This window comes from Phyllostomus hastatus, unplaced genomic scaffold (assembly GCF_019186645.2).
Source record: "Phyllostomus hastatus isolate PE091 unplaced genomic scaffold, TTU_PhHast_1.1 phas_scaffold_1066, whole genome shotgun sequence".
In the NCBI taxonomy this organism is placed as follows: domain Eukaryota; kingdom Metazoa; phylum Chordata; class Mammalia; order Chiroptera; family Phyllostomidae; genus Phyllostomus; species Phyllostomus hastatus.
The window spans coordinates 23,982,643-23,998,358 of NW_025334004.1; the positions used below are offsets into that span (position 1 = coordinate 23,982,643).

Consider the following 15,716-nt stretch of genomic DNA (forward strand, 5'->3'; position numbering starts at 1 on the left):
TGTATCCTACAGTTTGGACTCATACAGTCATAAAGAAGATGCTTCGGCGTTTCCAGGAAAACGAGCCTTAATTTCATTTCTTTCCTGGTTTGATTATTGTGATCAACTCATAAAGGAAGCACAAAAGGTTTGAATATTTTAATTTTTTATTGATCCTTTAAAAATGTAAGTGTCTGTTAAGTGAAATTCGAATCCTCAGTTTATATCCCCAAATATATCTTGATTGTCTTAAGATAGCACAGTTAGTAAAATAAATACTTAAACCGAATAAACAAAAGAAGTGTGTATGTGTGTATATTTGTGTGTGTTACAACTCGAGAATAAATTACAATTCAAATCCTGCCTTTATGTTTCTTTAATATAAGAACGACTCTTCATAAGATAACATCAGTCTTCCTTCTTTTCTCCTCTTTGGAAAGACGTTACTACCATGAAGTGATTGGGCTAATATTTTTATCCTGTCTATCAAAGACATATTTAAGGGTATATCCAAGGACAAGGATAATATTTTTATCCTGTCTTGGAAATTTAGATAAAATGTAAAGAACTCAATAACTAATGGTCATATACCATCAAGTGAGACAGTCAGTAGGCAAGTTTGTTTCACACATTAACTCAGATGGAGGATGCAGACTGATTTATTGAGGTTACAAATTAATCTCTGTTCCATCAAAAAAAGATAACGATGCTTGTACTGTATTCCAGACTACTGCTGTTGCTCTCGCCAAAGCCGTTCATGAAAGATTTTTTATTGGTGTAATGGAACCTCAGTTAATGCAAACGTGAGTGGCCTCTTTGCTTAAAAAAAAAAAAAGAAAATCTCTGTGTTCGTGTTATTTTTGCCCACTAATTACCTGTTTGTTTTGCCAGCTCTGAGATGGGTATTCTGACATCAACGGCAATGCTCCATCGCATTGTTCGGCAAGTGACCTCCGACGTTTTGCTCCAAGAAACGGTGTTTTTCATCCTTGGAGAGCAGAGGGAACCAGAAACCCTGGCAGAGATTAATAGGCATCCTTTAAGACATAGGTTAATTGAACATTGTGATCACATATCTGATGAGGTAAGCCATGCAGTTATTTATAATTGGACTTCGAGTCTTTGAAATGCTGATTTTAATATACTTGTGATGCGTTGAGTGCAGCCTCTTTGTATGTGGCTTTTAAAATGGCCAAGACGACTCACAGGGCGGTGAGAAGAATGGAGTATTTAGAGACATTTTTCAGTTAGCTTCTGTCGTTTTTGGTTTCAGATAAGCATCATGACACTGAGGATGTTTGAACATCTTTTACAAAAGCCCAACGAGCACATTCTTTACAACCTGGTCCTAAGGAATCTGGAAGAAAGAAACTACACGGAATACAAACCCGCGTGCCCGGAAGATAAAGACGTGGCGGAGAACGGGCTGATCGCGGGCGCAGTGTAAGTGTCCATCCGTCCCCGCGAGCTCAGCATTTCACGTGCAATCGTGATTTTCTCTCATTTCTCTCCTTCATTTGTAAAAAAACCTCAACAGTTTTTAAAGTTTTTTAAAAATAAAACTTAGATGTCTTGATATCACCGTCCCTTTAAATTACAAGTGGTATTGTCTGTTTATTAAATCTAACAAAATCACTATATCCTTGAGTTTGCTGTTAGTGTAAAATGTTAATTTCTCTTTAAAATATATATTTCTTAATTTTTAAAAACAAAATAATGTAAGAATAAAATTATTTCTAAGAACACAGCAGAGAATCTTTCGGTTTAGAAAATATAATAAATTTTTTTTATACGTCATTAAATTGAACTTAGAGATCTGGAAGAAGATCCATTATTTACTGACATTTCACCAGATAACACCTTGTCAAACCAAGAGTGGCTGGGTTCTTCACCTCCTGCTACTCCAGACCACCCCAAAAATGATGGGAAAACGGAAGTCCACAAAATTGTAAACAGGTGAGTCGCTGTATAAATTTCACTTACGTCTCTTTTACTTGTCTTTGTAACAAATAATAGCTCTGCTCTTAGATTGTTACAGAGATACATTATGAACTCAGTCTTCTCTTACTTAATCTAAAGATTATGTCAGCTTTTTGTCATGCTTATGTAGCAAAGGAAAGCCTGGGGCAGAGAAAGGCTCCACTTAATATAGAAATAAAAAGAAGGGACAACTGTGACCTTCAAAGTACCCTACTTTTTATATGTAAATAATTTGAAGTAACTCCCAACACTGCAGAACAGCACTGAGAATCAACAGTTTGACAAATTGTACTTATTGACTTGTGTTCGTTTATGCTAAGCATACCAGATATTCCTTTTCATTAGTTCGTGTTTTCAGGATTTTTTTTAAGTGCTCTTTCAGTGACAATTTTATTTTTCTTGCTTGTCAAAGCTATTACTGATGTGCCTGGTTTTATCAGATGACTAGAGAAAATTGCATGTTAATCAAGATGTGAAATTAGGATGCATAAAAATCTTAAATTCACTTACTTAAAAGCCAGTGTCCTGACATTAACAAATACCATGGCACTCTGTCATTGGGCTGTAAAAACAAAGTCATTTTAGGCTTACTTCCTTTTTAAGTGAAATGAGGAATTTTTTAAATAAAACCTTTAATGAAAGAGTATTTCATCAGTAAGACTGATTAAAGTTAAGCTTAAGAACATAGAATTTTATTGTTCAAATTTCCACTTGCATTAATAGTTGACTAAAGATATTGCTAGATATTGTAATACATATAAAGATATTGAATTGTGGGAGTATTTATGTCATTGATGATGGCTCTTTCCTTTAAGTTTTCTCTGTCTGGTACCGGATGAAGCAAAATCATCCTACCACGTTGAGGGCACTGGGTACGATACCTACCTCCGAGACGCTCACAGGCAGGTGAGTGCACGAATTTTTTGAGATGAAATCTAATGAGGATGCATGCACACACCTCGTCACATCGCCCACGGGCATTTCTCCAGAGGTCTCCCCTTCTCTGCAACACCTGAACTCCACTCTCACACTTGAACTCTCTGCTCGTGACCTTCCTTTGCCTTTCACCGACTGTGTCTCTGTCTCAAGATTTCTTTAATGCTCCCTCTTCCTCTTCCCCTTTCTCCCCTCCCCGTCTTGCTTCCCTGTCCTTTCTTTCTGTAGTTGACATTATGTCTCTCCAAAACCGTTCCCCTGCTAGTCCAAACCAAGATCGCTACATGACTCCGCCCACCACCGCCCTTGCTCCCATTCCTAGGCGCTTCTCCCTTCTCCTCCTTCCTCCTCTGCAGCACCGTCTCCCACCCCAGTGACCTTCAGATGCTGTCCTGCATCACGCTGTCCCCACCCCGCCCTGCATTCTGGCTTACAACCCGCAGTCTCTCCTTGGTTCTTAAATCAGATGTCCTTCCCTCAGTCTTCTTTACTCTGTAGCATTTCCATTTTTACAAAACTCCAAGCTTTGAAATGTCTCAAATTAGAAAAATGTGTGTAGAATTTTCATTCCCATGTCTGGGATTTAAGTGTGCTATTATAGATAATTAACTTGTTTGTGTGCACAGTTAATTCATAATGATTCCAGCCTGACTTCAAGTCCACATTACTCCATAAATAACTAGAGTAATGTGCTTTCATGTAACAATAAAGGCAATAAAGTAATATCAATTCAGTACTACCAACAGCATTTTTAAACTGCTTTTATTCTTTCTGTAAAGTTTTATTCTTATTTTTTAAACTATTACATTCTAGGTCACAATTTCAGAAGTGTTAATCAGAAAATGTTTTACTAAATATTAGGATGTGGTTTTATAAAGAAAATTGTCTATTGAAAGCTAAATAGTATAAAACACAATATATTGAAGAAGTTGGCTTATTTATCATTTTAAATATGCTTGTTTTTCTTAAAAAGATGAAGTTAGTGCTTTATGGTAAGAATATGTTTTGTTGTAATTTCAAGTAATTTCCAAATTAGAGAGGCCAAAGTAATTTCGCTTTATTGAGGAGAACCTGAAAGGGGAAAGAATAAGGAAGAAAGCTTCGCTGTAAATTTCTTTTACTCCAATTCAAGTAAATTACCTGGCGGGAAGACTTTTAAAATTTTTTATGATGAGATATTCTTGTGCTTGTAATAATTCCTATTGTTTATTCCAGTGATAAACTCGGTGTAGTTTGAAGGACTAGTTTTTTATTATTTCCAACCTCAGAGACCAGCACTTTTGTAAACTACAACACAAATGATTTCCTAGAGCCCCGGCCAGGTGGCTCAGCTGGCTGGAGAGTCGTCCTGTCCACCAGGAAGGGTGTGGGTTCTATCCCTGGTCCGGGCGCTTGCCTAGGTTGCGGGTCTGATCCCCCCTTGGGGTGCCTACTGGGGATGGCTTGTGGGGAGGGGTGCAGGAATTGGCGTCTCTCTCCCTTTCCTCCCCCCTCCCTTCCTCTCTCTCTCAAATCAATAAACATATCCTTGGGTGAGGATTTTTTAAAAAATTGCATTACTAGTAAAATGCAAAGAAAAAAACACAAATTACAGGCCCTGATTATTCTGTTAGGTTCAGGGGATGTAAAATTGGCTCAGTTAAGCTGCAGTAAAGGTGTCTCGGTGCTCGCCCTCAGTTCCTGCGCTCCTCGCGGTGGCAGCAGCTTGCGGAGCACAGTCGGAGCCGCACCACTGCATCCTGCCGGGGCAGCGTGCCCGGTGCAGACACGCTGTGGGGACGCCAGGCGTGCCTCCTCAGGTGCCGTGCGTCTGTCCCTCTGCTACAGGTAGCAGCAGGACAGAGTGGCAAGTGCAGCTAGAGCCTACCATGCCTTTAAGTCTTCTCTTAAGTGCGTAATGAAAATAAGGAAAGGGTTACATTCCTCTGCTCGGAAAGAGCACAAGCACAGTAGTTAAAGGGGTACTTTGGTAAACCTAGAATATGCCTATTTTTCCATCGGTGATTATCACTTTACTTTCTGCGTCTGGTTCAGGCTGTCATCTGAGTCATTTCTTCTCTCCCATGGCACCTCCCACGGAACAGACACTCACTCGGCATTCAGAGGAATTTCTACTTTCCTGTTTGAGGAAGTCATTTCTCTCTCATCTCAATTTGGTTTTGGTTAGTTCTCTGATGATCTCAATGCTTTTTCCCCAGTTCCGGGACTACTGTGCCATCTGCTTAAGATGGGAGTGGCCTGGCTCTCCAAAAGCGTTGGAAAAGTGCAACTTGGAAGCCGCTTTCTTTGAAGGTCATTTTTTGAAAGTTCTATTTGACAGAATGGGAAGAATCCTTGACCAGGTAATGTGTTAAGAGACTTATTTTCATATTATTTTGTTACCATTCATCACGGGTTCATCTCAGGTCTTCCTTTACATCTTTAGTAAAGTAGTTTTATGGTTTTCTTAGTTTTTCCACTAGATGACATTTTCATCAAGTTTGGTTGTCAACAACAGGTGTTTCCAATGCATTCGTTATGTTAAAAGCATTTATTTGGCCTGATGGTTGTTACAGAATTGTATGTTTTAGTTCTCATTATAGGCCGTTGTCTTCGTATCTTCATTGTGTTTGGAGGAGATTAGAGTGCTTTTCTTTTATACCTGACTTAGAAAGCCTTTTAATACAGTCAGTAGTGTTAGTACAAATAGAGATGGAGTCTGCCTTGTAAGGCCCAGTTCAGAACAGTATGACGTCAGCATGCTCCTACAGACAAAGAACTTGTGAGTGACACTCATTTTCACAGGGGATGGGGTAAATTGAAAAAGGTAACTCTACTTACTGCAGGGTGGGTAGCTCACCAGCAGCTGCGTGTTGCTGTGTGCGTCCCACTGACTGGCGGGAGCGGAATTTGGGATCACAGAGTCTCTCCCTCACCCCGCACCTCACTGAGAAGTGAGCAAAGGGGCGGCAGAGCTTGGAGATGCCGTGCACACGGGGGATGCACCTGATGTGAGAGAACCTGGCGTGGTGCTTGTCTCCAAACAGAAGCCATGTTAACCAATGTGGAATTGACTTAAAATTGTACATTAAAGCACTTGGTCTTTTTTAGCATTTAGTTAAGGTTTACGTGAGCTTAGGGAATTATAAAAGAAATGTATTGATTTCTGGCCAAGATGGAGGTGTAGGTAGACACACTGTGCCTCCTTTGCACAATCAAAAGGAGGACAACAACAAATTTAAAAATAAAAACAACCAGAACTGCCAGAAAATCGATCTGTGTGGATGTCCAACAACCAAGGAGTTAAAGAAGAAACACTCACTCAGACCAGTAGGAGGGGCGGAGCCGGGCGGAGAGGACTTGTGGCAAAGGGGCAGTGAAGGATCAGGGTGGGCAAGGCTGCAGCTGGCTGGCAAGGTGGTGGCTAGCGACGCATTGCAGACTGGGCGGTCCCACATCCTAGTGCAGATAAACCGGGAGGAACAACTGGGGAGCAGGGCGGACTGCACAACCTGGGGTCCCAGCGCAGGGAAATAGCCTCAAATCTCCGATTGAAAACACCTATGGAGGTTGACGTGGCAGCGGGAGAAACTCCAGCCTCACAGGAGAGTTTGTTGGAGAGACTCACAGGCTCCTAGAACGTACACAAACCCACCCACCCAGGAATCAGTGCGAGAAGGGCCCACTTTGATTGTGGGTAGCGCTGGGAGTGACTGAAAACTGGCAGAGAGTGGAGCAAGAGCCATTGTTCCCTCTCGGACCCCTGCCCCACAAACAGCACCATGATGCAGTGATGTGGGTTACCCCTCCCTGGTGAACACCCAAGGCTCTGCCCCTCATACATAACAGGAGCACTGAGACAAAATAAAAATGGCCCAAATGAAAGAACAGATCAAAGCTCTAGAATAAATACAACTAAGTGACGAAGAGATCACCAGCCTATCAGATGCACAGTTCAAAACACTGGTAATAAGGATGCTCACATAATTGGTGAATATGGTTGTAAATTAGATAAAAAATGAAGGCCATGATAAGTGAAATAAAGGAAAATGTACAGGGAACCGACGGTAAAGGGAAGGAAACCAGGACTCAAATCAATGGTGTGGACCAGAAGGAAGAAAGAAACATTGAACCAGAACAGAATGAAGAAACAAGAATTCAAAAAAATGAGGAGAGGCTTAGAAACATCCAGGACATCTTTAAACACTCCAACATCCGTATCATAGGGGTACCAGAAGGAGAAGAGGAAGACCAAGAAATTGACAACTTATTTGAACAAATAATGAAGGACAACTCCCCCAATCTGGCAAAGGAAATAGACTTCCGGGAAATCCAGGAAGCTCAGAGAGTCCCAGAGAAGTTGGACCCAAGGAGGAATATACCAAGGCACACCATAATTACATTAGCCAAGGTTAAAGATAAGGAGAGAATCTTAAAAGCAATGAGAGAAAAGGAGACAGTTACTTACAAATGAGTGCCCATAAGACTATCAGCTGATTTCTCAAAAGAAATCTTGCAGGCAAGAAGGGGCTGGAAAGAAGTATTCCAAGTCATGAAAGGCCAGGACCTACACCCAAGATTACTCTATCCAGCAAAGCTTTCATTTAAAGAGGAAGGGCAGATAAAGTGCTTCCCAGGTAAAGTCAAGTTAAAGGAGTTCATCATCACCAAGCCCTTATTGTATAAAATGTTAAAGGGACTTATCTGAGAAAAAGAAGATAAAAAATATGAACAGTAAAATGATAACAAACTCACAGTTATTAACAACCAAACATAAAATGAAAACAAACTAAGCAAACAACTAGAACAGGAACAGAATCACAGAAATGGAGATCACATGGAGGGTTATCAGTGGGGGAGTGGGAGGAGGAGAGAGGGGGAAAAGGTACAGAGAATTAGTAGCATAAATGGTAGGTAGAAGATAGACAGGGGGAGGGTAAGAATAGTAGAGGAAATGGAGAAGCCAAAGAACTTATATGTATGACCCATGGACATGAACTAAAGGAGGGGGAACGTGGGTGGGAGTGTACAGGGCAGAGGGGAATAAAGGGGAGAAAATGGAACAACTGTAATAGCATAATAAGTAAAATAAAAAATAAAGGTGGGTTTTTTTTGGGAGGGGGGTGCGGAGAAATGTACTATGCAAGTAGGCCATCTTCAATAACCAGAAAGCCAAATAAAGAAATTATCACTTAAGAAGTATTCCACAAGGTTAGACGTTAGTCAGTACTGTTTCTGAAGTAGTCCGTAAAGAGAAAGAGTAAGTGCTTTTTTTCTTTTAACCTCTTAACAGCATGTGCTACACTTCCAGTGTTTCCTTGTTTGTTTTACACCCAACACAAGCACTTAAGCCCAGCTCATGCTTCTTCTTAGTGTGTACCCCGAAAAGGTCGGGGTGACCATGCCGGGATTACATGTTCACTGTGGACAAGGGCTAAGGTCCAGAGCAGGGCGTAGATGATCCCAGACAAGTGCAGGAGGCCAAGTTCTTGTCCTGCCCTTGCCATGGATGGAGAGTTTGACCTTGGGTGACTCACTTAGCCCCTTGTTGCATTTTCTTATGGCTAAAATGAAGTTGCTGTTACTTGCCCTAACCTGCTACTTAGGTTTGCTTGTAAGAATTAAATGAAAATACTAATTTAAAATACCTTACAAAATACAAAATCTTGTTAAATGCAGGTATTGGAAATTTCAGAGACTATCAAGTTGCTGAGATTTTTTAAAATTTCACTTAAATCTTACTACTTTGAGTGTCTGCATATTTGGCCTTTAGTAGAAGCGGTGAGACTTAGCTTGTTGGTGATATCGGTATGCTGTTAAGTCAATGTTTATGGTCCTAAAATTCAGACTTTGTATTTAGTGTAAGCTCAGTCAAAAGTGGGTCCATTTGACACGTCAGAAAAATCGAGTTAGCTTTTATTTCAGGTAAATACTCTATAAAGTACAAAATAAAAGGGTCCAAAATAATAGATTATTATAAAAAAAAAACATCAAAAAAGGCCAGCTTGTTTTCAAGTTATTATCAATGTGAAGTAGAGACCATTTAGAGTATGGCGGCACAGTTTCTCTCTAGCTGAAATGTATTTTCATTTTCACATCAAAAAATAATCTGGCCTGAACTGGTGTGGTTTAGTTGGTTGGAGCATTGTCCCAGAACTGAAGGGTTGCGGGTCCAGTTCCCAGTCAAGGCACATAGCTGTTTCGGGTTCGGACTCCAGTCCAGGTGGGTGTGGTCCCCATCCAGGCCGGTGCTGGAGGCAACCAGTCGATGTTTCTCTCTCTCCCTTCTTCTCTCTCTCAAAGCAATGAAAAAAAGTCCTCAGGTGAGGATAAAAAAAAAAAACTATGTCAGTCTTAAATTTCTTAAGCAACAGAATACAGATTTCCTATTCAAATAAAACTAAAAACCAAAGTAACACCACATAGAGAAAATAAAAGTTAAAGTGACAGTGTGCTTACTTAAAGCCAAATTATTTATTTATTTATTTATTTATTTAAGCACCTGCAAATGGCATAATTTAGACCTAAAAAATCTCAGCTGCCTGAAATGAAGTCACTTGCAATTCTGTAAATTAAGTTCTTTTAAGTGATTTTGACCACATTTTTACACTAATGTATTCTTCTTAAAGATTTTTTTTAACGTTTCCTTTGTGCCTAAAAGTGAACTCACCGTTTGTTATGAATTGAGTCTTGAAAAGGGCTCTTCTGTCGCAAACGTTGTGAGATAGGAGGACAGGCTCTTCGAACTGCCTTTCAGCAGGACTGGGGTCTCCCTGCACTTACTTCGTTGAAGGGCTGGCTTCTGGATGAGTTAGAAATAGGTTTTCTTCTTCCAGGAAGTCTGTGTCCCTGAATCTGGTGGTGAGCGAACATGACTAAGCGTGCCCTTGTGACACGGGACTTGAGTTTTTGTCCATACAACAGGATCCTTGCTATCTTCCGGCACACGCGGAAGCATTTGTTGTCCTCTGAAGGCAAATATTGCCTTTTTAATCAGCAGTCAGTACGATCAGTGGCTTCTCCTTTGCTGCTCAGCAAAGGAGAGTAAATCACTCCAATTCCATGGCTAACAGGGGATTGGCCTAGAATCGCTCTTCCCCTCCCGATGCTGCAGCACGGGTTCCCGCCTGTCCAGCCCCCTAGGTCCTTCTGAGCCTTCTCCCCAGTTCCCCCCAGTTCTCCCCGGTCAGTGCCATTTCCACCCCTCAGGGTCCTCCGTGGAAAGGGATGGATGGGCGGTTTCTGTCGGAAGCGCCGGGCGCAGTCATAACCCTGTTTGTATAGCATGTCTTTTGCTTGGCTTTTCACAGTCTCCGTAAAGCACCGCCAAGCTACTTTCTTTGAAGGGTAAATATTACAAGACTAGAACTCTAGTAAAATTGAGAGATGACAACAGAAAATAAAGTATGAGGAACTCTGCACAGACGCACAGTTATGTTGGGCAAGGTGACGCTCTTGCGGGGAAAGAGGTGGGTGGGCCCTGTACACAGTCACCATTCTGACTCTTCCCGCTCCCTTGGAGCACGTTAGTCGTTTCTGCCGCCAAGAACTGGCCTTCTGTTGTCAAGTTTCTGTGACTTGATTGCATCGGTAATCGGTGGTAGTTGAATGAGAGATAAGGAATGTTATTTCTGAAACTAGACTACTATGTTTTGAAAGATTTTAATGCCTTCCCTTCTGTCTTTGGCCGTACACTTAATGTGTCTTGTCCTCTGTTTGTAATTAATATCACTCATGACACTTTGGTGGGTTGTGATGACGTCTTGAACCATTTCACTAATTCAAACAACCTGCATAAAACAGAGAGTTTCTGGCTGTGTTCTGTATTTGTTTTTTTCTATATGTTTCTATGCATGCTTTTTAAAAAAAAATACGTTGAGGACTATGTTACGTGCACTTTGACTGAGATGGTGAGAACCACTACAATGTGGTCACAGGTACTTTCATTGCAGAAGAGCAGGAGGAGGGAGGAATAAAATGGTAGGTTTTCCTCTCTTGAAAAGACAAGTTAACATGGTAAAGTAACTGCCCAGGTGCGTACGTTGTAAGTGCGTCAGCGACGTCTTTGTTTCTGACCTCTCCACAGCCGTACGACGTGAACTTGCAGGTGACGTCGGTACTCTCCAGACTCTCCCTCTTCCCTCACCCGCATGTACACGAGTACCTTCTGGACCCTTACGTGAACCTCGCTTCTGGCTGTAGATCCCTCTTCTCTGTGATCGTCAGGGTGAGTTCCTGCTTTTGTGACGTTCCTTAGAATTGGTAAACCTGTCCAGTTAACATCCTAATGCCATTGCATGTAATCAGTGTCATGTACAGAAAAATATTATATATCAACCATTTAGAAGTAATCATTTGACTGTAAAATGTGGAGAAACAAATTCATTCTTTTAAAGATATATGTATAACTTTTGTATTCTAAGGAATAGATATGAGTTCTTTGTCAAAGACAGTTAAGAGTAAAAGGTGACATTCTTCATTTAAGGAAAGGAAATGTTTGTTGGTTGGTTGGTTTCATCCTGAAAATCACCACATAGCTGACTTGAGGTCCCTTCTGTCTCTGGGGTGCAGGTTGTCGGAGACCTGATGGTCAGAATCCAGCGCATTCAGGACTTCACTCCCAAGCTTCTGCTAGTCCGAAAGCGATTACTTGGTTTGGAGCCTGAAGGTCCTATGTAAGTCAGCGTTTTACATTTTATTTTTAACCTAAAAATTCCGCCTGCCCGTGGCAGTCTGCTGGCACCTTGAACTGACGATGTGTTGTTGCCTGCTTGTCCCTGACCAGGATCGACCACATCACCTTGCTGGAGGGCGTGATCGTGCTGGAGGAGTTCTGTAAGGAGCTGGCCGCCATCGCGTTTGTGAAATACCACGCTTCCTCCGCGCCCTGAACAGCGCCTCTCAGGTGACTAAGGGAACAGAACTGTCGTGTGCATTTCCCCAGAAAGACTCGGTTCCACCCACTGCAGAGAGGATAAGAAGCCTTTTTAACTGAAGTGTTGCTGTAAACTGGACAGAACCATCCCGAGCCTGCTGAGTGGACAGTTTCAGTAAAATGCTGTACAATATTGCTTTCGTTGGCTTTATCATAAAGGTTCTATGTATAAACTTGCACGTCCTTGAATCCAGGACACAATCAAAGGAACTTCAGGAAATGAGCATTTCCAATGCCTGTGTGAAAAGCTGCAGAATTTCTGATGTCATGACTTTGATATTTCTGTTATTTTCATATCCTTTAAGGTAGCAAGGCCTTTTGACATTCTCTGGGGCTCAGGCGCTTACATTCTTTTGGATTAACAAGTAGCAAAAAAAAACCTAATTTTATAACTTTTTAAGGTCAGCATTCTTACCAAACAAAATATGAAAAACTGTAAATGAAAAAATATGTGTAATTCAGGGACCATCAAATGAGTTGATAATAGGGAGACGGATGTGTAGAGAACCATTGACTTTCTTCAACTTTTCTAAGAGTAACAATTTAATACGATGATAAAATTCTTAATTAATATATGTATATTTTTAAAGAAATGTTCTTTTACTCTTGTGCACATAGCCGTGGAGTGATTAATTTTCATGTACAGGTCCCAGTTTATTTAAACCCTGGCATTCGTGCAGTAACGTTGAATCTGGGCTCACCATCGGTAGTGCTTGCTAAAATAGTATCGTCTTAACGCTAATTAACATGTATTGGGTTGAGAACCTTTTCTTCCTCTCCTCGTTGAAAGTCGTTTCATAAACTTGCTCAGTGATTCGACTTTTCTCACTGAACATGCGGTAGCATCTGTGCGGGGACTGACCGGTGATAACTCTTAGGCAGCGACCGAAATGCCAATGGCCTCCCTAATGTTTACATTTCTGAAAAAAAGTTTTGTTCGGTCTTTTGTTTTAAATTATTTTAAAGGCAGGTTTAAAACAAGCAGACGAACCAGCGTGTCCTGTTTACGTGTGAGGGAATTTGGGTAGATTTTTGGGGGTGCGCGTGGATGGGCGTGTAGCAGGGGCGTGCACAGCGCGCACGGGCTGATTTCCGAACTGGCGTTTGCCAATCCACTCTCCGCTCCTCCTGCACGCGATGCTTCCACTCTCCTACATCGTTCCCATGCTCGCGCTTCCTCTTTGTAGCCGAAATGCTAAGCAGCAGCACTTTCCTCTTGTCTATTTCCTGCTACGTGGGCGAGCAGGCCGTCAACCCTCCGGCAGCGGAGGCACCGTCGCTGCCCCTCCGAGCAGCCGGCCGACGCAGCGTGTTTGCGCAGCTGCGGTGTGCGGGCGTGAGTGGGCATGTGCACACACGCACGTCGTATACCTACTGCTCCTTGTGTCGGATTCGTTTTTTCTGATTCATTTTATAGTTAGTTTTTGCTATTTATTAAGAACAAAATATCAAACGATTGTGAATATTCTTGGCTCTAGAACACTTAACCATTGTTAACAACGAAAAGACTAAATTCCTAATTTAAGGCAAATCTTTGTTAGCTCCTTCTAAGATATTCACTAAACTGAAAAGATGGAAAAACAAAAGTGGGAGATAGTTACTTTGTGCGTGCTTTCCTTTAAATGATTTTTAGTGAAGGGAAAGCGTTAGGTTTGCTGTATGTTCTCATCAGTCCATGCAAGGAACCCTACAACAGCTTCAGTTTGGGGTCTAGTTATAGGCCATTCTGATGTAGGCGTATCTGAAATACGGCATTAAAAGATATTAGATGTTTCTTAATGCTTTCATAGTGTTCAATAGGTGTAACAGCAACGATGTGACCTCCCAAACCAAATACTATTTTATCTTTGATTTCGCAGAGGGACCCTATAGCTAATCTATGAAACCAAGCTCAGAAAAGCTTTAACTCATTTTTTGTGTGTATGCTGCCTCTTAAAACATGTTTTTCTAAGTTATTGGAATAACTTTGATTTGTAATCAACTAAAGCTTAAGGTATATTTTGTTTCTCTTCTCAGTTTCTCTCTCTCCCTCCCTCCCTCCCTCCCTCTCTCTCTTCCTTTCTTTTATCCATGTATATAGTTCAGACCTAGAGCCAGCACAAGTTCTCACAGTGAGTTGGATTTGTTAGTGAAACATTGTACTACATTGTTCGTCTTTTTCTGTCTTTCAGAAGCTGAATATTTCTGTGGCTTGGCATTTGCAAGACAGTGACCAAGGTGCACTGTGTTGGGTAGAAGGTACCATCTTAGCAATTGATTGTCCCAAGCAAATTCCAAACTCAGTGGTAGCCTTGCTTCACGTTGGTATAAATAGTATTCACATTTTGTTTTTCATCTTTCTCTCTAACAGTGCAATCTTTGGGGTTATTTTTAGTAATGAGCCACAGTCTTTACTTGATAGAACTCAGATGTGTCCTCAGCCAGTTATCATTGTAGTACTCACATTATCACTGTGGAATGTTCTCGTGTCGGTGCAATATGGAAGCCATGAGGGGCTTCACAGCTTTTTGGTTTAATTGTACATCATTTTGTGTGCACATGTGTATATATGTGTGTGTGTGTGTGTGTGTGTGTGTGTGTGTATATATATATATATATAAAAGGACCAAAATCCCTAGCTTGCTTACACTGTTGCTAGTGTAAAGATTGTTACACTTAATTTTACAGGGCACAAATTACAGAATTACCTTCATAATCCATGGTAACATGTTTCCATAAATTATTGCATTAATATACAATTACCATTTAATTATGAAGTTCTTAAGTATTGACAGAAGTTACAGTGAAATGCTAAAACCACAGAATACATGGTAATCATATTTGGGGTTGCACAATGAATCAGAATACGCATGTCACTGTGACACTCTGCGTGCCCGCACACGGTAGATAATCATATTTCCGGGCCCTGTAAAATAGTGTTACTGTAATCCTCTGTTTGCCTATGGCCTTGTTTACATTAAACAAACGACATTTGGTAAATCTTTCTCTTGAACGTCGTCGCGTGGGTTTCTGACAGTGTTACCGAGGCCTGGAGTCCTCGGGCCGTCTGTGGAGAAACTCCGCGGACAGCCGCTCTGTACCTGCGGGCTCGTCCAAGGAGGTTGTGATCAAGCCCAACTTTTTCTGCTAACAATGCATGCAGGACTAAGAGGGATAATCCAAAAATAAATCATGTCATGCAAACAATGTCTGGTGTTCTTGTAGAATTCTCATTGGAAACATGTCATTCCCTGAGAAGTCAGAAACAGTAACTCCTAGCCCACAAAAAGTATGACTCAGCAATTGACAGGTCGCCACAGCGTTGATTGCCCGGAAGGAACAAGAGTCTGTCAGGTATTTGTGGAGGGGGGTGTGCAGTTTGAGACCCCGCCCCCACAGTGAGCCGTGTGTGTATTGGAATATCAGCCACCTCCCCCCTTAATAACCACTTCCCTTAGCAAGGAATGTTTGTACAAATCTTAGAAAAACAATTCAGCGTAAGCATTATTTCTTATATATTTATAACACATATAAAAACCGTTTAACTGGCATTTCAAACCAGACTCCAGGCTCATTCCACTCACTCGAGTATTTGCCAAACCCTATTAACTGAAGACTGTAAGAAACACGCACCACACGGCACAGCCGGAAAGAGAAGTCTGCTTACTAACCCCACCTGCCCATGCCTCTTCTCGGCCACTGTCAACGAAAACTGCTTCACACGGGAACAGAGGCGAGCAGGTTGAGAGGATGCAGATGCAGGGAGGTGAGGTTTGGGCGACACAGAGCGGCATGAAGAGGAAACTGCGTTTTAGGAAGGAATGCATAATCAGATCCCCAGTCCAAACATCTGGCTCCGACTGCTGGTAATTAAGAATATATCACCTGCAAAAACTAATGATCTCAAGGGAACCTAAAGAATTAACAT

At 41.5% G+C, this 15,716-nt stretch overlaps 1 protein-coding gene across 2 annotated transcripts in view; it reads left to right on the forward strand.

Annotated features, from left to right (window-relative positions):
- FHIP2A (FHF complex subunit HOOK interacting protein 2A) overlaps positions 1–14,995 on the forward strand; it is a 31,537-nt gene extending 16,542 nt beyond the window's left edge. The window contains exons 8-18 of one of the 2 annotated variants that reach the window (XM_045854181.1): positions 13–127; positions 706–782; positions 871–1,063; positions 1,253–1,422; positions 1,792–1,935; positions 2,775–2,865; positions 5,094–5,237; positions 10,961–11,101; positions 11,446–11,549; positions 11,660–11,779; positions 13,981–14,995. In XM_045854181.1, coding sequence (XP_045710137.1) covers positions 13–127; positions 706–782; positions 871–1,063; positions 1,253–1,422; positions 1,792–1,935; positions 2,775–2,865; positions 5,094–5,237; positions 10,961–11,101; positions 11,446–11,549; positions 11,660–11,765 — 1,285 coding nt within the window. In that variant the 3' untranslated portion in view covers positions 11,766–11,779; positions 13,981–14,995. Of the gene's footprint in view, positions 1–12; positions 128–705; positions 783–870; positions 1,064–1,252; positions 1,423–1,791; positions 1,936–2,774; positions 2,866–5,093; positions 5,238–10,960; positions 11,102–11,445; positions 11,550–11,659 lie in introns of both variants that reach the window. The other variant, XM_045854180.1, reaches the window with a different exon arrangement.
- Positions 14,996–15,716: the final 721 nt, after the last annotated feature.